This window comes from Halichoerus grypus, chromosome 2, assembly GCF_964656455.1.
Source record: "Halichoerus grypus chromosome 2, mHalGry1.hap1.1, whole genome shotgun sequence".
NCBI classification, from domain to species: Eukaryota; Metazoa; Chordata; class Mammalia; order Carnivora; family Phocidae; genus Halichoerus; species Halichoerus grypus.
Window position 1 is genome coordinate 124,041,175 of NC_135713.1, and position 24,187 is coordinate 124,065,361.

At 38.4% G+C, this 24,187-nt stretch overlaps 1 protein-coding gene across 2 annotated transcripts in view; it reads right to left on the reverse strand.

Moving 5' to 3' along the window:
• DDX46 (DEAD-box helicase 46) overlaps positions 1-24,187 on the reverse strand; it is a 72,076-nt gene that overhangs the window by 34,410 nt on the left and 13,479 nt on the right. For both annotated transcript variants that reach the window (XM_036084303.2, XM_078067497.1), the window contains exons 6-15: positions 21,845-21,996; positions 20,715-20,828; positions 19,691-19,856; positions 18,848-18,968; positions 18,101-18,276; positions 17,050-17,171; positions 15,925-16,003; positions 14,069-14,151; positions 1,020-1,184; positions 355-517 (exon numbers count right to left, since the gene is read on the reverse strand). In XM_036084303.2, the coding sequence (XP_035940196.2) occupies positions 355-517; positions 1,020-1,184; positions 14,069-14,151; positions 15,925-16,003; positions 17,050-17,171; positions 18,101-18,276; positions 18,848-18,968; positions 19,691-19,856; positions 20,715-20,828; positions 21,845-21,996 (1,341 nt within the window). The remainder of the gene's footprint in view (positions 1-354; positions 518-1,019; positions 1,185-14,068; positions 14,152-15,924; positions 16,004-17,049; positions 17,172-18,100; positions 18,277-18,847; positions 18,969-19,690; positions 19,857-20,714; positions 20,829-21,844; positions 21,997-24,187) is intronic.

Below are 24,187 nucleotides of genomic sequence, written 5' to 3' on the forward strand. Positions count from 1 at the left end.
ATTAAAAATTAAAATGTTTCTTTCAATTAAAGGTCTAATGCGAATCATGAAAACATCTAAGTAGCATGGCACAATGGAAAGGATTTAACGTGAAACAGAAAATTTTAAGTTCAATTTCTCCTTATCTGATTAATGGCTATACGGTTTGGTCAAACCAATGTACTGTTGTCTTATTTTCTTTATCTCTAAGATGGAACAATAATAATACTTACCCTTCATAGAGTTGTTGTGAATAAAAACTGAGATAGATGATACAAAATCTGGCTCTAAATCACAGTACACAGTAAATATCATTCAGAAGACAGCAGCACTTGGCCAAATTAAGTACTCAACAGATACTTCACTAAACATTACCTCCATGAAGAGACATGCAAGGATAAGATGCTCTCATTAAATCTTTCAGAAGACCATCAGCATGTTCCTGCTTATCCACAAATATAATGACAGATCCCGATTCTTGATAATGGCCAAGAAGCTCAAGTAACTTCAAAAATTTCTTTTCTTCTTCAATAACAATCTGAAAATACCAAATTGCACCAAGTCAATGGAATAAAAATGCAAATCTCTCTCTTAAGCAAAAATATTCATTTTATTTGTGGCAAATGGCTAAATGACAACATCTTGCTGTATCTTTAGGAATCGGGAGGAAAATGGTGATTTTAACTGATAAACCAGTAAGACCAAAAAAAAATTTCTGAGAGAAGGGGCTTGCAAATGTGAGCAAACCATCATCTAGTACTCTCTGCCTCTTGACCTCACATCCTATTAACTAAAGAATAAAATAGGTATGTGATATTTCCATCCACCAGTCCCACCTCTTCTGGTGGGAGGAACTAAAAAGAGCATTTTAAACACGCAGTTCCAAGGAATAGCTTGAGTTTATCGGATAAAATATTAATGGCTGAGCTGTATCCTATTTAAGATTAGATAATTACCTGCCTTCATCACAATGATCCCCAAAGGATCACACACTGCCTAAACATCCAGGGAATTGAGGATTTCCGAAAGATTGTACCCACCACTTGTTGTTCCACATCTGAGCAAACCACACTCCTGCCTCCAACCTGCACTTCAATGGGTTTACTCAGGATTCTGCGAGCCAAAGCCTCCATAGCTCTGGGAAAGGTAGCTGAAAACATAACTGTCTGTCGATCAGGACGGACATTATCCACAATGCGCATGACCTGAGAACACATTGCAAATAAATATGGTGAGTATAGGCTCCAAAAATCATACGATGTTAAAACCAACTAGAAAGGGGTGCCTGGGCTGCTCAGTTAGTTAAGCATCTGCCTTCAGCTCAGGTCCTGATCCTGGGGTCCTGGGATTGAGCCCTGTGTCAGAATCCCTGTCCAGCGGGGAGTCTGGCTCTCCCTCTGTACTCTCTCTCTCAAATAAATAAAATGTTTAAAAATAACAAAAAGAAAAAAGGGGCGCCTGAGTGGCTCAGTTGTTGTCTGCCTTGGGCTCAGGTCATGATCCTGGGGTCCTGGGATCAAGTCCCACATCTGGCTCCCTGCTCAGCGGGGAGCCTGCTTCTCCCTCTCCCTCTGCTCCCCCCGCTGGTGCATGCTATCTCAAATAGAAAATCTTTAAAATAAATAAATAAATAAAAACAACCCCACACACACAAAAAAAGGAGAAGGAAATTTTGAGAACATCTATTCAGTGACTTTTAAACTTGTTACCTTCAAATAACTGATAGTACCCCATAATTTGCTTTGTTCGGTTTCCCCCTCCTAAGAATGGCAACTATAGTTATTCACATATTTAGGGCAAAGATGGAAGAGCCATCTGTCACCTCTCTCTCTCTCTCTCACTGATCTCACACTTAATCCACCAACAAATTCAGTATTCTCAATCTTAAAACTTTATCTGGGATACAAGTATTCTCCTTTGGTATCACTGTTTTCCATCAGTTATTCAACACATTTTTGTTGAGCAACTATATGTGTAAGGCATTGCTCTAAGTGCTTGCAATATGCAATAAAAACAGACAAAACCCTGTCTTCATGGAGTTTGTATTCGAAGGAAGATGGACAGATAAATATATTATGTGTCAAAGGTTGATATGAGCAACAGAAACAAAGAGAACAATGAAGGCAGACATACTGTTGAGGGGATAGGATATGGGCACCTCTATAGAGCCCTGGAGAAATCCTAGGACTCTTGTGATGACTGCTATAAACAAGAAAAATAGAAATAATGAATAAGATTATTAATGATAGTTTCAAGGTAGACAGTGGTGAGTGGTTGGAGATTGGGATGGGTGAAGGTCTAGCTAGGAATATACAGAATTCTAGGACCACACTTTCACTCCAATCAAACATGATGTGAAATCTGTGAAAGGGGCAGTCCTACCCAAGGCACTTCGAAATCCTGGGTTCCTGGCCTAAACCTCAACCACCTCTCATCTGGATTATTCCAACTACCTCTCTTCCAACTTTAAAAACTGCACAAACCAACAAAGACAGTAAGAAAATAAAACAGGAGATGATAGCAACATTTTGATTAAGTTGGTACCCAGACCCAAGAAAACATAATCCTAAAATGAGAATGAGGGCGCCTGGGTGGCTCAGTTGGTTAAGCGACTGCCTTCGGCTCAGGTCATGATCCTGGAGTCCCTGGATCGAGTCCCGCATCGGGCTCCCTGCTCGGCAGGGAGTCTGCTTCTCCCTCTGACCCTCCCCCCTCTCATGCTCTCTCTCTCTCATTCTCTCTCTCAAATAAATAAATAAAATCTTTAAAAAAATAAAATAAATAAAATAAAATAAAATAAAATGAGAATGAACTAGATTTTCAAGAAGCACCCTAACCTGTCCCTCCTCCACAGAAGGGTTATTCTTCACCACCCAATGTCTAACTTTGAGAGTCAACTTAAGTTCTCTGTAATGTTTTCCAGTATTTTTTTTTTTTTAAAGATTTTTATTTATTTGACAGAGAGAGAGACAGCAGGAGGGAACACAAGCAGGGGGAGTGGGAGAAGCGGGCTTCCCGCCGAGCAGGGAGCCCGATGTGGGGCTCGATCCCAGGACCCTGAGATCATGACCTGAGCCGAAGGCAGACGCTTAACGACTGAGCCACCCAGGCGCCCCTGTAATGTTTTCCAGTAAAGCTTCATAATTTTCTCCAAAAGATCTTATACATCTTTTGTCAGGTTTATTTTTTCATGCTTTTGTAAATTATATGTTTTTTTTAAGATTTTATTTATTCATTTGAGACAGAGCAAGAGAGAGAGCACAAGCAGGACCGAGGGGCAGAGGAAGAGGGAGAAGTAGGCTCCCCGTTGAGCAGGGAGCCCAACGTGGGGCTCAATCCCAGGACCCCAAGATCAGGACCTAATCCGAAGGCAGATGCTTAACCGACTGAGCCACCCAGGTGCCCCGAATTATATGATTTTTAAAGTACATTTTCTTACTGAGAAAAGAAATGTAAATGATTTCTGTTTACTGACTTTGTATCCAGAAACTTTATGGTCCTCTTAACAATTTATCTGTAGATCATTTTGAGTCTTCTACAAAGACAGTCTTAACATCTGCAAAGAACACTTGCTTCTTCCTTTCTAAACATTATACCCTTTCTCCTCTAGTAAAATGTTGAATGGATGTTAACTACTTTACTTTGTTTTTCATGTTAAAAGTTTAAAAGTTCTACCGCTAAGTGTAACATTTACTACAGATTTTTTTGTAGATACTGTTCATTGGATATGGAGGTTCCCCACTAGTCTCTGCTGAATTTTTTTAAAGATTTTTTATTTATTATTTGAAAGAGAGAAAGAGACAGAGAACTCACACAGGGGGCGGGAGGGGCAGAGGGAGAGGGACAAGCAGACTCCCTGCTGAGCAGGGAGCCCAATGCGGGGCTCAATCCCAGGACCCTGGGATCATGACCTGAGCCAAAGGCAGACTCGTAACCCACTGGGCCACCCAGTGCCCCATCGCTGCTGAATTTTTAAATCATAAATGAAATTTTATCAAATGCCTTTTCCACATTTTAGATAATAGTATGGTTTTTTCCTCTATTCTGGTAACAGGGTGGATTGTATTTTTTGACTTTTCTTTTTTCTTTTTTTAAGAAAAGATTTATTTATTTATTTATTTGACACAGAGAGAGAGAGAGAGAGAGAGAGAGAGTGAGAGAAGGAACACAAGCAGGGGGAGTGGGAGAGGGAGAAGCAGGCTTCCTACTGAGCAGGGAGCCCGATGTGGGACTCAATCCCAGGACCCTGGGATCATGACCTGAGCCTAAGGCAGATGCTTAATGACTGAGCCACCCAGGCGCCCCTTTATTTTATTTTTAAAGATTTTATTTATTTATGAGGGAGCGAGCATGAGCAGGGGGAGGGGCAGAGAGAAAAGCAGACTCCCCGCTGAGCAGGGAACCCGATGGACGTGGGGCTCGATCCCAGGACCCTGGGACCATGACCAGAGCGGAAGGCAGCCGCTTAGCCAACTGAGCCATCCAGGTGCCCCGGTTTTATTTCAGAGATAGAGTGTGTGTGTGAGTGAGGGAAGGGGCAGAGGGAGAGAATTTTCAAGCAGACTCCCCACTGAGCACAGAGCCCGTTGCAGGACTTGATCTCAGGACCCATGAGATCATAACCTGAGCCAAAATCAAGAGTCAGACACTTAACCGACAGCCACCCAGGAGGCTCTTACTTGATTTTTCTAACTTTAAACTAGCCTTTGCATCTAAAGAATACTAACTTCAATGTGATTTATTATTTATTTTAAGCATTACTATATTTGGTTCCCTAATACAATTTTTAGGGTTTTTGCATCATTGTACATTAAACTATACCTTGTTTGATTTAGATACCAATATTATATTGGCCTATAAAATGAAATTGCCACTATGGAAAGTTTGACAGTTCCTTAAAAAGTTAAATATAAATTACCACACAATTTAGAAATCCTACCCCTTGGTAGAAATAAAGACATATGTCCACACAAAAACTTGTAGCAAATGTTCACAGCAGCATCATTCATTAACAGCCAGAAGTGGAAATAATCCAAAATATTTATCAAACAGTTCATGGATAAACAAAACATGATACACATCCATATGACAGAATACTAACCACTCAGCAATAAAAGAATGAAAGATATGCTATAACATGGACAAAGCTCGGGCGCCTGGGTGGCTCAGTCGTTAAGCATCTGCCTTCGGCTCAGGGAATAATCCCAGGGTCCTGGGATCGAGCCCCCCATCGGGCTCTCTGCTCGGCAGGAAGCCTGCTTCTCCCTCTCCCACTCCCCCTGCTTGTGTTCCCTCTCTCGCTGTGTCTCTCTCTGTCAAATAAATAAATAAGAAATCTTAAAAAAAAAAAAAAAAAATGGACAAAGCTCAAATACATTATGCTGAGTAAAATAAGCTAGATGTATAATATATGAATTTTATATGAAATGTCCAGAAAAGACAAACATATTAAGACAGAACACAGATCAGCAGCTGCCTCAGGCTGGGGTGAAAACCGGAAATGAGTAAAAATAGACATGAGGCATCTTTCTTGTGATGGAAATGTTCTAAAACTGGATTGTGGAAAAAAAATAAAACTGGATTGTGGGGATAGCTGCACAAATGTGTATGTACACTAAAAACCATTGTATTATACGTTTAAAACAGGTGAATTTTATGGTATATAATGAGGACTGAGAGCCCTTTTAAAAATAAAAGATTACAAAGATCTTATGAATTGTTATTTACCCTTTTTTATACTTTGAAATAAAATATGATTAGGAATACAATTATCAATTCCTGGAATATCTGGTAGAACTTGCTAATAACAAATAGGAACTGGTGGCTTCCGTGTGGGAAAATTAAAAGCTGATTTCTTTAATGAATGTAAGACTACTGCAGTGTTCTTACTTCTGAGTCTGTTTAAAGCTTTCAAATGTACTGGCATACAAAGAAAGATAAAAGCAAGAAGGGAGGAGTGCCTGGGTGGCTCAGTTGGTTAAGCGTCCAACACTTGATTTTGGCTCAGGTCATGATGTCAGGGTGGTGAGATCATGAGACTGAGCCCTGCACCTGGCTCCAAGCTCAGCAGGGAGTCGCTTAAGACTTTTTCCCTCTCCCTCTGCCCCTTTCCTCGCTCACATGCACATTCTCTCTAATCACACTCACGCTCTCTCCAATAAATAAATAAAATCTTTAAAAAAAGAAAATAAAAGCATTAGTTTTATAATATATAAATGCCCTTTTATTTGTCAATAAAACAAAACAAAAAGCAATAAAATGTTTTAAGATGGTAAAAGATTAATCAAGCTCAAGGAAGCAGAATCCCATGCTAGCAGTAAGGAAAAGTTGAGAACAAAGCTGTTCTCCCTACATGAACGTGAAAGGTGGGGTGCCAGAATAAGGAGAATTGATACAAGGTCTGCTTAAGAAGCAAGCAAATCACCCAACCTCCACCTGCTACTCAGCCAGGCAATGGGCCTTTCTCTCATCCTAGCCAAAGACCTAAAGGTTTAGCTTCTGCAGAGAATAAAACAAGATCATGAATGGATGAAGCAAGGATAAAATCCTAAGAAGAAAAGCATTAAGTAAACGCATAATGCTCGAGGCTGAGGCTCCCACCTCTCCATCAAGGCCTCTTTCCCAACCCAAAACGGGAGACAGACCTTCATATTCGAGGCAGAAGACTGCCAATATTTCTCCAGGCACAGTCTGCCCAGCGCAAGAAGACAAGCAGAAGATAGTCCCCAACCAAAAGAAAGACCCAACCAGATCACAACAGTGAAAGTCACAGTCAGTAAGTCCTGCTCTGGCACAGAGAGCTTTGAATTTTAAGCTGCCCTTTCTCCACCCCTTAAACACAAGTAGATAACTACAGATTCCCAGACATCTACAGAATGCAGAAACCAAAGCAAATAGAAAATCAACTCAGAGGACACAGATCCTATGTAGGTAGAAGGCAATCTTTAAAAATGAGTCATTTAAATGAAATCTTGCCATTTGCAACGACATGGATGAACCTACAGGGTATAATGCTAAGCGAAGTAAGTCAGAAAAAGACAAATACCATATGATTTCACTTATATGTGGAATTTAAGAAACCAAACAAAAGAACAAAGAATAAAAAGAGACAAACAAAAAAAAAACAAACTCTTAAATACAAAGAACAAACTGGTGGTCACTAGAGGGGAGGCAGATGTGGGGATGGATGAAATAGGTGAAGATGATTAACAGTACACTTATCATGATGAGTACTATTTTACTGAATATTGTACACCTGAAACTAATATAATACTGTGGGCTAATTATACTTGAATAACAATAAATTTAAAAAAGTAAAAATGAATCACTTAAGTGCTCACTTTAGCAACACATATACTAAAAATAATTGGAATGATACAGAGATTAGTACGGCCCCTTAATGCAACATTGACATAGAAATTCCTAAAGTGTTCTATTAAAAAAAAAAAAAAATCATTTAAGAAAAGATTTAGTCTTGGGTTACAGAACTTTGGGGATCCTAATAAGGTGAGAAACAAAGGGGACTCTGTTGATCCCAGAATGATGGATCCCAGGACAGCAGCTGTATGTCAAGCAGAGAGAACAACAAACCATGACTGGACTAGGTCAAAAGGCTCTGAAAAAAACTCCTTAAGGAAGATGAAACAAACAGAAAACTTGACTGTTTCAACTACTTGATATATTTATATAACTAACAGAGTTTGGCATTTAATTAAAGTATATAGAAATCCAGCCAACAAACATAAAAAGACAATTATCTCTAGAGAAAACAAAAAGTTATAGAGGAAATTAATCATCAGTTTAGGGACGCCTGGGTGGCTCAGTCGTTAAGTGTCTGCCTTCGGCTTGGGTCATGATCCTAGGGTCCTGGGATTGAGCCCTACATCGGGCTCCCCACTCAGCGGGAGGCCTGCTTCTCCCTCTCCCACTCCCCCTGCTTGTGTTCCTGCTCTCCCTCTCTGTCAAGTAAATAAATAAAATCTTAAAAAAACTTACTTTAAAAACATAATAATAATAATCAATTTAATACATTGCCCAGCTCTGAATAACATTTAGATTGCCATAATGTTATATTCTGATCCAATTAAAACAGCAACATAAATCTGAAAATATAAAGGATGAAAATGATGCAAGAATGTAACAGGAGGAAGGAAAACAGAGAAATTACATTCCCCCATGGGAAGTCAATAAGTAGTATCAAAAACAGAAAATTAAAAAGGAGAAGTAAAAGCACTCTATTTAGAGAAATAGAATATCAAAATAATCAGCTAAGAGACTAAAGAGAAAGTAGAGAAGGGGTACCATTAAACCTATGTGCACGTGTGACCATTAATTTAAGACTAAAAATGTAAAAAATTAGATCAGGTATTCCTCTGCTCAAAACCCTCTAATATATTAGGTGTGCCTGGGTGGCTTAGTTGAGCATCCAACTCCTGATCTCAGCTCAGGTCTTGAGCTCAGGGTTGTGAGTTCAAGCCAAAAAACAAAAAACCCCAAAAGCCTCCCAATATAACTTATCGCATTAAAATTAAAACCCAAATTCCTAGGGGTAGCTGGGTGGCTCAGTCATTAAGCGTCTGCCTTCATCTCAGGTCATGATCTCAGGGTCCTGGGATCGAGCCCCACATCGGGCTCCCCGCTCTGCGGGAAGCATGCTTCTCCCTCTCCCACTCCCCCTGCTTGTGTTCCCTCTCTTGCTGTGTCTCTCTCTGTCAAATAAATAAAATCTTTAAAAAAAACAAAATCCAAATTCCTAGCCCTGCTGTACAGGGTCTTACATGTTCACCACACCATCAGTACATCTTTCTGTCCTCATCTTCTACTCTCTCCCATCACATTCCCCATTCTTTACTCTGCTCCAGGGACACTGGCCAAGCAAGCTCCCACATCAGGACATTTGTACTGGCTCTTCGCCTGTAACACTTTTCTACCAAATATCCCCATGACTCAATCTCTCACTTTACTCAGGTCCCAGTTCCTATGTCATCTTATCAGGAATGCTTTTCTTTAATTTCCTATATAAAATGACATCCCTTTTGGAATGACTGAAGTACATTACTGAAAATTAGGAATCATTAACCACACTTGGTTTGATAATATGAATTTGATAGTAATATCACTGCAAATTCACATTAATGTGTCCATCTTTTAAGACATTACATACAAAGCTGATCATCTTAAACAAGTCGAAGGACTGCTCATTGAGTCTCAACTTCTCATTTTATACATGTATAAACAAGGATCAGACAATTCACATTCAAGTGCCACGGTGGCCTTGAAACTCTTCAAAGAATAATAAACATCCTGCCTTCCTAGACTATTCACAAATAACCTTTCATTCTCAGCATATGCAGAAAGACAATATCAAAGGATAAAAGTTTTCTGGAGAACCAGACCTAACTCCTTTTCTTAAAGATTTTATTTATTTATTTATTTATTTGAGAGAAGGAGAGAGAAACAGAGAAACAACATGAGAGGGGAGAGGGTCAGAGGGAGAAGCAGGCTCCCCGCTGAGCAGGGAGCCCGATGCGGGACTCGATCCCAGGACTCCGGGATCATGACCTGAGCCGAAGGCAGTTCCTTAACCAACTGAGCCACCCAGGTGCCCCTAACTCCTTTTCTTGTCATAGTGCAGAGAAATCTTCCTGAATAAGCTACAAACCCTGTGCTTCCTGTAACAGTGTACTGCACATGGGAGCTTAGATTTACCTTATGATTATCTATTACTGCTTAGAGTCATGAAGATGCCTACAGAATGACCCTAATGATCACATACTTTTTCAATGATGACTGGTCTGTGTTTTGACTGCCTTGGCTATCAGACTGGAAGCTATCAGACTGGGGGCTACTGATTAAAAGCTGTTCCTGAAATTTTTCAATGTTTCCTCTTTCACACTACACAGATACTTCAAGTCAGCTGTGGTCTGCCAAGTAAGTACATAAACTTCTTTCACACTCATAGGCTAAAACTAAATTCATCAGGCCAGTCACTAACGTTTACAAAGGTAGTAGTTTTTCCATTTTTCGCTGATTCAACTCCTGATCACTGGCATATGCTTGTTTTAGAGACGTTCTAAAAGATTAACACATTCTGTCTTGTATTTCTCTTGATGACGTGCAATGCTTTTCTTCACCCTCAAGAAAATAATTTGCTACCAAGTTAATGATTTATTTATTCACCAATGTAAATATCCCAATCCCAATTTTTAAATCACCAATAGGGTCCTTGAGATGTTGCTATCTATGTTGGTAAAAATTACCCTGGACTAGATCATAGTATGAAATAGTAATAAAACGTGGGGCGGGGCGGCGGGGGAGGCAAGTGTCATTACATCTCTGAATCTGTCTCCTCTAATGTAAAGTATTACATTAGACTTAAAAAATAAGTTTTCAAAAATCTGTCTTTTTTCAGTACCTCAATTTCCTTAAGTAGTAGCCATGTTATTCATCTGTAACTGCTTATGCACCAAACCCTTCACCACTGGCCTCAAGAGAGAGACTCAGAGATGCTGAGGTGTCTAATCATCTATCTAGTGACCTAATTTTGATGTGAATTTGAAGACAGTCTTCAAAGTACAGTAATCTCCCATGAGATACTGAGCTCCTTAAGATGACTGATGCAAGCCTGGTGCTTTACAGTGTACAACTGACAAGCACATTTACTCTCTCATTTTACTATGTGATTGGTATTTTTAAGAAAGTGAAAACTCGGTGGGGCGCCTGGGTGGCTTGGCTGGTTGGGCGTCTGACTCTTGGTTTCAGCTCAGGTCAGGATCTCAGGGTCGTGGGATAGAGCCCTGAGTCGGGCTCCGCGCTCAGCAGGGGGGTCTCTTTGGGATTCTTTCCCTCTGCCCTTCCCCTTGCTCTCTCTCAAATAAATAAATCTTAAAAAAGAAAAAAGAAAAAAAAAGAATGAAAGAAAGTGAAAACTTGGAGTAAATGTCTTCAGAATCTTCAGCTTCATTCATTTTGTATTAGACATAGGCATGAATAAATTTAGGCCAATTACAACATTGTCTTTCTTAATAAAAAGATAACACATAAATAATATTTTTTTAAATAAGAGGAATATTATTTACATACTTCTACCAAAGTATGTATGTCCAGCTCCAAAGTGGCTAACTTAAGCTAAAGATTAATTTCTGTATCTAATTGATTTCTTCTCTTACTCTTTATTTTTACGAAACTAAAAAAGAACAAACCTAGAAACTATAGAGCAATTTCTCATGAAAACCACTTTTTAATATTCTGTCAAATGCTACTTTTAATTGATTCCAATTTCGGTAAAGGAACAAATGGATTCCTAATCTACTCTTCTGTTGCCTTTGGTTCCAAAAGGAGTTCACATTCTGTTGCAGCCCTTAGGAATATGTCCACTAAGAAGTACAAGTTTTTCTTCAGTAAGTTCTTAAAAAAAAAAAAAATCAGTAAGGTTTAAGAAAGAGGTACACTTTTCTACTGGTCTTTTTAAGAAATCCTGTTATCTGGGGCGCCTGGGTGGCTCAGTCAGCTAAGCGTCTGCCTTCAGCTCAGGTCATGATCCTAGGGTCCTGGGATCGAGCCCTACGTTGGGCTCCCTGCTCAGCAGGGAGCCTGCTTCTTCCTCTCCACCCCGCTCATGCTCTTTCTCACTATTTCTCTCTCAAATAAATAAAATCTTAAAAAAAAAAAGAGGGGCGCCTAAGTGGCTCAGTTGGTTAAAGGACTGCCTTCGGCTCGGTCATGCTCCTGGAGTCCTAGGATCGAGTCCTGCATCAGGCTCCCTGCTCAGTGAGGAGTCTGCTTCTCCCTCTGACCCTCCTCCTTCTCATGCTCTCTCTCATTCTCTCTCTCTCAAATAAATAAATAAAATCTTAAAAAAAAGAGAGAGAATAAGAGAAAAGAAAAGGAAATTCTGTTATCCTTCACCCTAAAAACTCTTCTTTTGGCACTAAAAGTGTTAAGTTTAAACAATACACAAACATTTTCCCGAGCGCCTTTCGACCTGCCAGCCTGTTCAAGCTTCAATGTGGAAAAGTAGAGTCCTGTACCTTCTGCCCATGCCATTGCACAACACGTACACTTACTGTACATTCACAGTCAGAAAGATATACATTCAGCGGCCATGATTTAATTTAGTTCCCAATTTTCATTATTTTCTTCAGTACAGAATCATGTCTGGAGGCATACTGCCTGCCCACTCTTCTCTAGATAGAAGCCATTGTGCAGATGTGCATTTACTAATACCAGCTTTGATTCAAATGCGAGTGCCTTTACTTGCTTTACACCCAAATAGTGCACTGTGACACTGACCCCAACCCAGCACTTTCTATACTACAGCTCACAAAATAATCATTAATTTACTCTGAAATTTCTTCTCTTCAACAGGTTTTAGTGATCAACAAACTATTACTCAGCATTTCTCCCTCAGGTACTTACGGAGATGTAAGCACTAATGGCAAGGGATGATTCACGCTCTGCACACCAATGAATGGGAAATGTTGTTTGACCTCTTTACGGCAAAGCTTAACGGATCAACCAGAAAGGCCCAATCACCACACCTACCTTAAACACTACCATAAAGTCTAAGATTTCCCGGGATTAGGAAAGACATTAAAAGGATCTAATTCCATCTTCCATCTGATTCATCAATTCCCTCTACTCTCTTTCCACAAATGGACCACCCTGCCTCTACCCAAACACATGGATGAAAAGCATATTCAGTATCTGCCCTCCTCCCACAATGTAACTTGTTTCATCTCCAAATAATGTGGTTTTTTTTTTTTTTTAAGATTTTATTTATTTATTTAACAGAGTGAGACACAGTGAGAGAGGGAACACAAGCAGGGGGAGTGGGAGAGAGAGAAGCAGGCCTCCCACTGAGCAGAGAGCCCGATGCAGGGCTCGATCCCAGGACCCTGGGATCATGACCTGAGCTGAAGGCAGACGCTTAACGACTGAGCCACCCAGGCGCCTCTCCAAATAATGTTTATCCAGCCCTTTCTCACATTATGCTCAGATCCAGCTTCATATAACTTCCCAAGTGGGTCCCAGGTCTACTCCTCAATGATTCCTTCATGTGACAGATTTTTTTCAAAGGGTTAAAGGATGCTATCAAGTCCTCTATTCCAAGCTAAATATTCCTCTTTAACTATTTCTCACATGGTTCAGGCATCATCATAGTCCTCTTTACTCTTATGTGCTCTTCTATATCTCATTTAGACTGTGATCCCTAATCTAAACACACGCACATGACAAGAAATACATTTCTAGAGACTTACGTGAAAAGACTAAAGACCACTTTTACTGTGTCCCTTTCTAATACCCCATTTCAATTAATGCAGTTTGCAATAGAAAATAAATCTTTTTTGGTATCCATAGCACACTGATAACTCGCATACTTTATCTCAATAAAAATACCACCTCTTAACATGTGTCCAAGTTTTTATCACTGAAATTTTGTATCTGAGCAAAGAGTGTGTATGAGGAATATGAAAATCTAAAGCAGACAAATGCTCTGGGCCTCGTTTTTACATTTGGAGAATATAAACAGCATGTGCTATATTGATCATGAGGTAATTAAAAGCATGAAGTAAAGGAATTTGAAAGGACAATGAGGGTGCCTGGGTGGTTCAGTCGGTTAAGCGCCTGTCTTCGGCTTGGGTCATGATCCCAGGGTCCTGGGATTGAGTCCCACATCGGGCTCCTTGCTCAGCGGGGAGCCTGCTTCTCCCTCTCCCTCTCCCTCTCCCCCCTGCTCGTGCTCTCTCTCTGAAATAAATAAAACCTTAAAAATGTATAGAAAAAAGGGACAACGAAAACTATAAAATATGAAAGCTTAAGCTTCTATTATCAGCACTCCAATTCTAATTTTACCAATGATGGTTTTAAAAGACCAACAGAGAAAGCCTGCACAAATACCTTCTGAACCAGTTTTATGAGGAATTCAAAACATAAATATCTATTTCAATTTCATATGTCCTCAACTTACTATATTACAGCGCCAACAAAAATGTGTGTGAGAATTTCAGACCCCATAAGAACATTTCATTCTCACGGCAATTACAAGGTTTATTTTATAGTTCAAAACACTAAGACATTTAGTGATTACCTGTGGTTCAAAACCCATGTCAAACATTCTGTCTGCTTCATCTAAAACAACATATGTCACTCTTCGAAGATTTGTGACCCGACCTAAGATGAGGAAAAAAAAATAAAGACAAAACGAAAACTAAAAATCAGTCACAATTCATTTTATGACTACCAAGAACTTTAAAAAACTGTAAAGGGAACTAAAATGCCTGACTTAACCAGAGGGGTAAGTTAGGTATGTTTAAACAGTGAAACGAAATTTTGGTCTACAAGATCTTAATCTAATGGCAAGTACTTTCTGACAATGGGTATATGAGGCCCTTTATTTTGTCAAACTCGTCTCTTGCATACCATCATAGGGCCTGAAGGACCTGTAAAATTCAGAAAACAGCCCTCTCCAAAACACATCATAAAACTAAGACTGAGATGAAGCATCGAGCCACATCAGCCATTATCTGACAGCATCACCTAGGAAAAAACATATTAGAGATTACAGCGCATGTGTGGAAAGCAAGTTCCAGTGCTAACTATTTTAGATGCAGAAAACCTCCTTTTTATATTAATTTATAAACTACTTCCACAGAGTTAGAAGCTTCTAATGGGCATGTCAAGATATTAATGAGAAGCTATTCAACATCATGAGGTAACTAAAGTACTACACAAAAACTTCAAATACCAAATGTATTGCATATACACATTTTTCTATACAAAGATATAAATTCAATTTTATTAAATGGTCCCACTGGTTTAAATAGTAGCAAGGCGTTTCTTAGCCAGCAAAAACTAAATACATACACAGGAAGCCTTTCTAAAGGATTAACACAAGCGTTTCTATCAACTGATGAATCAATCACCTGGCAAAAACATGTATAAAACAGTTATTCAATATAAATCAAAAAGACAGATAAAGGAAAAAGGTAAAATTAATCAAGATGAATTTCAGGAGACTTAATCAATGCAGCATTGAGAAAAAACAAGGGATTATTTTATCAGTATTCAACCCAGAACTTTTTATGCTGTACAGGCACAGAGATTTATCAAACAACTTCAGTGTCACTTCACCAACATCATGGAGAATTAGAAGTAAATGTATGCAGAAATTCAAGCAGAATGCTATGAGAAACATGCATTACTCACAGTTTTTAATACTCTACTATGTATATACTGAATATTGCAATGGAAACCTTTGAAAGCATTTTCTTCAAAAAACTAAGAAATGAAGCCAAAATAAATGCTTCCTAATATTTAAGTATTCCATACTAACATCTGCAGCCCCCATTAGTTCTGCAAAGTTGGGAACAGCATTAAATGACCTACCTTGGATGGCTTACGTCTCGGAAGCCCAGTTCTATAAATCTTGAAGGGCCTTTCTCCACAGAAGTTAAATAATGTCAACAGTTTAGTAACAGTTTTGATAGGGAATAATTTAACAAAGCACAACATATGAGCTAAAAAACATGCAATATTTACAAAAGATAAAATTTCTTGAAGCTGCAATACCTTAATTTACCCAGTATTGTAAGAAAATACTAGCTCCTGTGGTAAAAAAAGTCTAAAGCTTAGAATAATAATAATAATAAAAGGACAGTCCACCCCCCCGACCCGTTAAAAGCAAAGCTAGGCCAAAATTTGATTAAGAATCCACGTTAAGAGCTAAAAAGATCAGATGGAGTTAGTTCTGAAAAGACGTTGTAAATTAAATTGCAATAATATTATAACGCTTGCAACAATAAGCTTATTGCAAAATTTTAAGATATTACAGCTTTAAGAAGAAATATAAAAACACTTCGGTGATTTCTTGTATCTGCTTTAATAAAAATGTACAGAATTCAAAAAAGAGAAACAAGAACAAAAAAAAAAATACCCCTGACTTACCACTGTTAGCTGCTAACATGTCAATCATTCGACCAGGTGTGCAAACAATAATTTCAGCACCTCTTTTCAGCTCAGCAATCTAATGAAAAAGATGAAATTTTACAGTCTATTTAACACTATTACTTATTTAAACAAATCTGAAAATACTGCCCAGGGTCCCTGCACAGCTCCATAGGGTAAAGACAGTGAGGTCTGATTAGAAGCCTCCAAAGCTTCCTGCTTAATTCTTTGGAATGCTGGTGTACAACCAAAGTAAGAGGAAGCGGCAACATGACCACATGGTGCTGTAACTTTGAACTCAGGGAAAACCAGAGAATTTTACCAATTTTAATTTGACATGATCCCTCAAAACAAGGAAAGGAGCATGAGAGAGCAGTAATTAAAGCAATTATACAGACCAATTATTTCAAGTTAGGAGTTGTTTCCATTAGTGAATCATTACGTAAGTAAGTCACAACCAGTGTTTTAAAAATGAAATAGAATGGTAAAAACAGAATGGACTAGAGATCATAAAACTTTTGTTTGACTTCTATATAATATTCATGCATGTATCAAGTTATTTTTGTAAATATTATTTCTTACAATAAACTCATCAAAACAACTGAGGAAGATAAGCTCAGAAAACATAAAGTGTTTAGTAACAGCAACTATTCCTCAGAAAGGGTTTTGTGGTTAAATAAGTTCAGAAAATGTCACTTAATTTATCCCATTTTTCTAGTATCACAAGACATTTTTGTTATTAAAGACTAAGAAGTCCTGCAGGGAAAAAAACCCTACTTTAACATTGTATAATGTGACATTTCCAAAACTTATTTGATCACAGAACCCATTTTTTTTCCTCCTTCTAGTTAAAGCAAAATATCTAATGACTATCATTCTTTAGAAGACACTTGGAGGGGCGCTTGGGTGGCTCAGTCATTAAGCGTCTGCCTTCAGCTCAGGTCATGATCCCAGGGTCCTGGGATCGAGCCCAGCATCAGGCTCCCTGCTCAGTGGGGAGCCTGCTTCTCCCTCTCCCACTCCCCCTGCTTGTGTTCCTGCTCTCGCTGTGTCTCTCTCTGTCAAATAAATAAATAAAACCTTTAAAAAAAAAAAAAAAGAAGACACTTGGGGATGGGTACCCACCTGCTCACTGATTCCTGTTCCTCCATAAACACACACCACTCTGAGTCCCAGGGTCTTCGAAAACTTCTTACATTCTTTAGTAATCTGTAAAGCCAGTTCTCGAGTTGGAGTCATGATGACAGCTGAAAAGATAAATATGTCAAAAGACTAACCACCAAAATTCTGGAGGCTATGCTTTAAAGTGTTAAATTTAACCTCTGTAATAACATTCAAATTTCTTAGTCTAATTTTTGTTTTCATTTGTTTTATGGACGTTGGAAAATCCTATTTCAAAAGCTTTATAACAGCAGACATTGTGGTATATGATAATTTTAAGTAGATTTTAAGAACATGCTATAGAAAGATAAGTGAGAGTTAAATGCCTCACTCAACCATCAGGAAAATACTTGGTTGCAAAGAATGCAAATCATTCTCAACTGCAAATCACAGAGCAAAGATAATCAAGTGACTCACTGTGCTGCAGAGCCATACCTCGGTTTCCAGGAAACAACCTTGGTCTGAGGGGCAGACAGAGTAGGAATATATTGTGCCCTCTTTTTCCAAGAGAGGAGCTGAACAAATTTCCAAAACCCTACTCAAATTTGCAAAACAGATTTCTGCCAAATGAATCAAGAAATGAATCTGAAGACCTAATCCTGAAGGAAATGCTGGCACTATACAGCCTTTTAAGGCCAAAAATAAAAAAAGGAAATATATTTCCCTACAATCTTCCATGTTGATTTATTGATCCATGATACTCGCTAAGCACAAACCTCAATATAAATAAACAGATAGATGCACGAGGAGTCTACCTGCCGAGTCAGAGTTTAAAAATTGAGCTGTGCCAGGAGAGGCTGTTTTTGTACTTCTGAGATGTCACTCCAGAGCTCTGAAGATTCTCACTCCACCTGCTGGTAAGGGGAAATCAGCCCCAAAGTGCCAAATTTATAAAGGAAATGTACATAAAGACATCTTTATTGTTATAATAGAACATTATAAAGTATCAGGTCTTTCTGATTAACTGACAACAAAGGTGTTACCTGAAAAAACACTTTAATGAAAGGAATTGTACCTATTGGCCCCTCTCCTTCTTCTAATGACCTCTGATCCATGATGTGTCTAAACATGGGTAACAGAAAAGCAATGGTCTTTCCGCTTCCTGTCTTGGCAATACCAATCAAATCTCGTCCAGACATTATAGCAGGAATCGCCTGGGTTTGGATTGGTGTGGGCTTTTCATAGCCATGCCTTAAAAAGCAAACCAAAGGAAGATAAGGTAAAAAAGTGAGATCTCTGGGTCTCTCAAAGTCCCATAATAAGGTTTTCCAAAATGTGGTATATCCGTACAGTGAAATAATATTTGCCAAAAAGGAATGAAGTACTGAGGCATTCTACATCATGGATGAACACTGAAAATGTTACGCTAAGTGAAAGAAACTGGTCACAAAAGACTACATTAGTACAATCCCATTTATAGGAAATGTCCAGAATAGACAAATCTAGAGACAGTAGATTCATGGCTACTTAGGAGAGGAGAAGGGAGAAGTGTGACTACGAATGGATACAGGCCTCCTCTGGATAATGAAATGTTATAAAATTAGATTATGGTGATGACTGTTTAACTCCATAAGTATACTAAAAATCACTGAACTGTATACTCAAAGAGTAAACTTTATGACATGTAAATGCTACCTCAATAAAGCTGTGTAAGAAAAAAATAGTAAGTTTTCCTATTAGAATAAAAATAGAGTGAATTGTATAAAAGAACCATTCTGAATAGAAAGACATTGAAAAATGTAGATAATTGCTAACCACTTACTTTTTGAGAGAATTTAAGATCTTCATGGAAATTCCACACTGGACCCAAGATTTAATTGGTTTGGGGCAACCTTTTCCCTTGACAGTAATGCCCTCCATTTCCAACCGAAATACGTTTACCTCTACAAAACAAAATCCAGATTAAAAGCTGTTAAATATTGTTCCATTAATGCCTTCTACTTTTCAGTCAGGCCCGGTAAGATTAAGAATATTCAAATTTTTTTTTTAGTGCTACTAAAGATACCTCCACAGAAAAGCTACAGGACAAAATACTGAACAGCTCACGGAGACAGTTAATACAATCAGTGCCACAACTAACTGGAGACAAAAAGAAATACTCCAATTTCTATAATTTGCTTTTATTACGTCTTATATTATAACATCAATAAAAAACAATGATTGACAGGTAATACAGTTTTTCTCCAAGCAAGAGTTGTACAGATTATCCTTATTCTACCAGTATTACAAGATTCACATTTGTTCCTAACCCTCAAATCCCAGAAGGAAAAGGTTAACAATACTTAATTTGGTAACTTCACATAAAGAGTACTCTCAACCCTAAAAATCTCAACTACATGAGCCAAACTAATTTTTGCTCATTTTTAAAAATACTTCCAAAACTACATTGATTCCTCACTGGTCTGAATCTTTGCAGATGACATTCATAACTCTCTAGAATGACTTCTCACAGTCTAGTTTCCTTTCTCACTTCTTCAGGTAAGCCATGCAAATTCCTCCTACTCATGCATCACCTCACACACCTATCCAATATTCCTCCTGAGCAAAGCAAAGCATATCCCCCTCTGTTCCCACAATAACCAATAAATGAATGAAAGAATTTTACCTTCTTGAGACATTTTTGCTAATTCTGGAACTTCAACATAAAAGTTTTTTCTGAATGGTTCATATTCAATTTTTCCATGGTCCACTGGTTCTAGAAGCTTTCTCTGTTTTGTCTGATAGCCTGTAAGAGCTGTCTGAAGATCAACTTCTTCCTCCTCTGAAGAATACTATTTAAAAAAAAAAAAAAAGTAAAAAAAGCTAAAACAATTACTATTTTCTCCTTACGGGAGGCAGTGTTCCTAGCTTTTAAAATCCTCCTCTCCTGGGGCACCTGGTTGGCTCAGTTGGTTAAGCGTCTGCCTTCAGCTCAGGTCATGATCCCAGAGTCCTGGGATCTAGTCCCACGTCCAGCTTCCTGCTTAGCGGGAAGTCTGTTTCTCCTTCTCCCTCTGTCCCTCCCCACCCCTTGTGCTCTCTCTCTCTCTCAAATAAATAAAATAAAAAATCTCTAAAAAACATTTAAATAAAAAAATAAAATCCTCCTCTCTTAAAAAAATAGAGATAGATAAATAGATAGACAAATAAATAAATAAATAAATAAAATCCTCCTCTCCTAGAAAATATTCTTTGGCCTTTACTTTTTTGCATTCTGAATTCTTCAACTTAGTTTCTTTATTCTGGGCCCTCACAGAACATCCGAATGACAACATAAAGCTAAAATAACAAAAATAATTCTAATATGGCTTTAAGGAAGTTTTGATATAATTCTCTCCACACAAATCTTTACAAGGCATGTTAATAGGAAGAAATTCAATTCATTCTGTCACTTTATTTCTTCTCCCACCTTACATGTCTGAGGTGAACTGATGAGGGGCAGAGGGGAAGCAAAATGTGGGCATACAGAAAGAGGTCAAAGATACCAGAATGTTCTATCCACTGGCTAGGCAGCAACAATACTACTGAGAATAACAAGAATTCCTTGTAACATTAGTTTCTATAATTGAAAAGCACAACTCTACCAATGCTTTCTAATAAATACTTCTAGAATACTATCATGAACAAAGTCAAAATTAATGAAGAATTACCTCCATGGCATCCTGGTCATTCTCCATCAGCTCACCTTTCTTCTTATCAGAATCTACCACTGCTTTTTTGGTTGTCACAACAGTGACAACTTTTGTGACCGTTGGCCCAGACTTCTAAAATAAAAGAGGGATATATAAAGTATTTGTAAAAGTGAAAAACAAATTGTATGCAAATGAAACACAGTAATAACTGTCACAATTTATAATTCGAATTAACTTAGTTACTACTGAAAACTTAATTGACAAGACAATTCTCCTTATGAATTTGTTTAAATTTCAAAAATGTAACGTAACTGCATTATATAATATATAGTTTACTGTGTATTTTATATAATACTGTGTAGTTTAATATCATTTTATATAACATGTAAAGTTATAGAACATCTAATATTGTAATATAGTTCATTTTAAAAATACTACTAAATGGGGCGCCTGGGTGGCTCAGTTGGTTAAGCGACTGCCTTCGGCTCAGTTCATGATCCTGGAGTCCCGGGATTGAGTCCCACATCAGGCTCCCTGCTCGGCGGGGAGTCTGCTTCTCCCTCTGACCCTCCCCCCCTCATGCTCTCTCTCTCTCTCAAATAAATAAATAAAATCTTTAAAAAAAAAAAAAAAATACTACTAAATGGTACTTTTCACTCACTGGACAAGCCAGACACTGTTCAGGGAACTTATAATAAATCAATAAACAAAGCAAATAAAGGTCACGGCTCTTAGGGAGCTTTTATTTTACAAGAAGGGAAAAACAATAAAGACAATAAAAAGCTAAACTATATATTCTGTCAAAAGCTAACAAGTATTATTAAAAAAAAGAAACATACACTATGGGAAAGGGGCTAAAGCATGAAAGATAAAAGTGGGGAAGAAGTCTGGAGACAACCTATTGAGAAGTCAACAATAAGCAAAGATATCAAACAAAGATGGTGGTGATAAGAGTGATTTCTCAAAGGCTTACAGCTAAAACTCCCAAGCAACTACAGTACTGAGAAAAAGTACTAGCATTTCTGAGATGGGGGAGGAAATAACTTTCTAAAGTCAGGCAAGTCAGCAGTAGGTCAATGCGACAGTAATTTAAGTTACCCAATTAGGAATACTGGATAAACCCTTAAAAATAAGAGAAAATGGCATACCTTTTCATTTCCCCCACCACCTTTCACACTTCTCATATTAAACTTCTTTACTTCCTCTTTTACTTCTTCCATGTAAGCATCTAATGGATCTAACTCCTCACCCTCCATTTCATTTCCTTCCTTTTCAGCCTCTGCAGGATCATCTTCATCATCTAAAATAGCAGAAACACTTTTCTGTACACACGTTTCCAAAGGAAATACTTCATAATCAGATCGCAGCCCACCACTACCCGTTCTCTCCCTGCCCAAATGCCCTCCCTTCCAATCAACCCAGTGCAAATACTCACACTTATGAGTTTCTTAATCAAGCATGTTATCAGTTTTAAATAGTAATAATGATAAATTATAAGGTAAATTGAAAAGAGCTAGGACTAAAAAACTCCTAAATGATAGGTTTCTTTTCTTTCAATTACTTTTTATTTATTTTTTATTTTTTTAAAGATCTTATTTATTTATTTGACAGAGAGAAAGAGCATGAGCAAGGGGAGCAGCAGGGAGAAGGAGACGCAGGCTCTGAGCAGGGAGCCCAATTTGGGGCTCCATCCCAGGACCCTGGATCATGACCTGAGTTGAAGGCAGACACTTAACCAACTGAGCCACCCAGATGTCCCAGAACAATTACCTTTTTTTTTAAATCGGAGGAAAAACTCGTATTTTAAATTCAAGACAATCTAACTTTTTTTCATATAACTAAGACATCATTTCCCCTTAAAGATACGATCCCTTCAGCTATTTAAACTACTCTGTGAAACTTTCACAAAAACCGAAAAATTCACCGAATTTTCACAGAAAAATGGAAAAAAATTCCAGTTTCCTATAAAATTTCACACTCATCTACTTCACTATAACCTCAAGTCAAAATCACATATGGCAGGGAAATATTTCTAAGTTATGAAAAATCAGGAGGGACCTGAAAACATGCTTTTAATTTACCTTCATTACTAACATTATTTGTAGTTTAATAATTAAAGAGCTATTTACTGACTACGCCCATAAGAACCCAACTATCCAGTCTAAGGTAAAATCAGTAATCCTTATTGAACAGTACCCTACAATTTACGTATTAACATAAATATTTACAAGACATTTAATATCTCAATACGAATCCAGCAATTCCACTTCTAGGTATATATTCAAAAGAACCAAAAGCAGGTATTCAAAGAGATATTTGCACATTATTCATAGCAGCATTTTTCACAACAGCCAAAGGGTGAAACAATCCACATAGCCCACAGAGAAATAGGTAACCACAAAATGGACTCAGCCACAAAAAAGGAATGAAATTGTCATACATGCCACAACATGGAAGAACCCTGAGGACATTATACTGAGTGAAATAAGCCCAGATGCAAAAGGACAAAGACTATATGATTGCACTTATATAAGGTACCTGGAATAGGCAAACTGACAGAATTACCAGGGATAAGGGGGTGAAGAGTAGGGCAGGATGTGGAGTAATCTTTATTGGGTACAGGGGGCACCTAGTTGGATCAGTCAGTGGACCATGCAACTCTTGATCTCAGGGTTGTGGGTTCAAGCCTTACATTGGGTATAGCAATTACTTAAGTTTTTAAAAATCTTAAAAAAAAAAAAAGACAAAGACAAAGAAAAGAGAGAAAAAAAAGAAATCTGGGGATGCCTGGTGGCTCAGTCGGTTAAGTGGCTGCCTTTGGCTCAGGTCATGATCCCAGGGTCCTGGGATCGAGTCCCACATTGGGCTCCTTGCTCAGTGGGGAACCTGCTTCTCCCTCTGCCTGCGGCTTCCCCTGCTTGTGCGCACATGCTCTCCTCTCTCTGACAAATAAATATTAAAAAAAAAAAAAAAAAGAAATCTATATTGTGTACAGTTCGTGTGTGGAATGATGAAAAAATTCTAGAAATGGATAGTGGTGACAGATGATGAACAACACCATGAATGTATGTAATGCCAAAGAACTGTACACTTAAAAATGGTTAAAATGTGGGCTCCTGGGTGGCTAGGTCGGTTGAGCGTCTGACTCTTGATTTCAGCTCAGGTCATGATCTCAGGGTCCTGGGATCCAGCCCTGTGTCAGGCTCCTCACTCGGCGGGGAGTCTACTTGAGGTTTCTCTCTCCCTCTGCCACTCCCCCTGATCACTCGCTCTCACTCTCTCTCTCTCATTCAAATGGATAGATCTTTAAAAAAAATATTGGGGGGGCACCTGGGTGGCTCAGTCGTTAAAGCATCTGCCTTCGGCTCGGGCTGTGATCCCAGGACCCTGGGATCGAGCCCCACATCGGGCTCCCTGCTCCACGGGAAGCCTGCTTCTCCCTCTTCCACTCCCTCTGCTTGTGTTCCCTCACTTGCTGTCTCTCTCTCTCT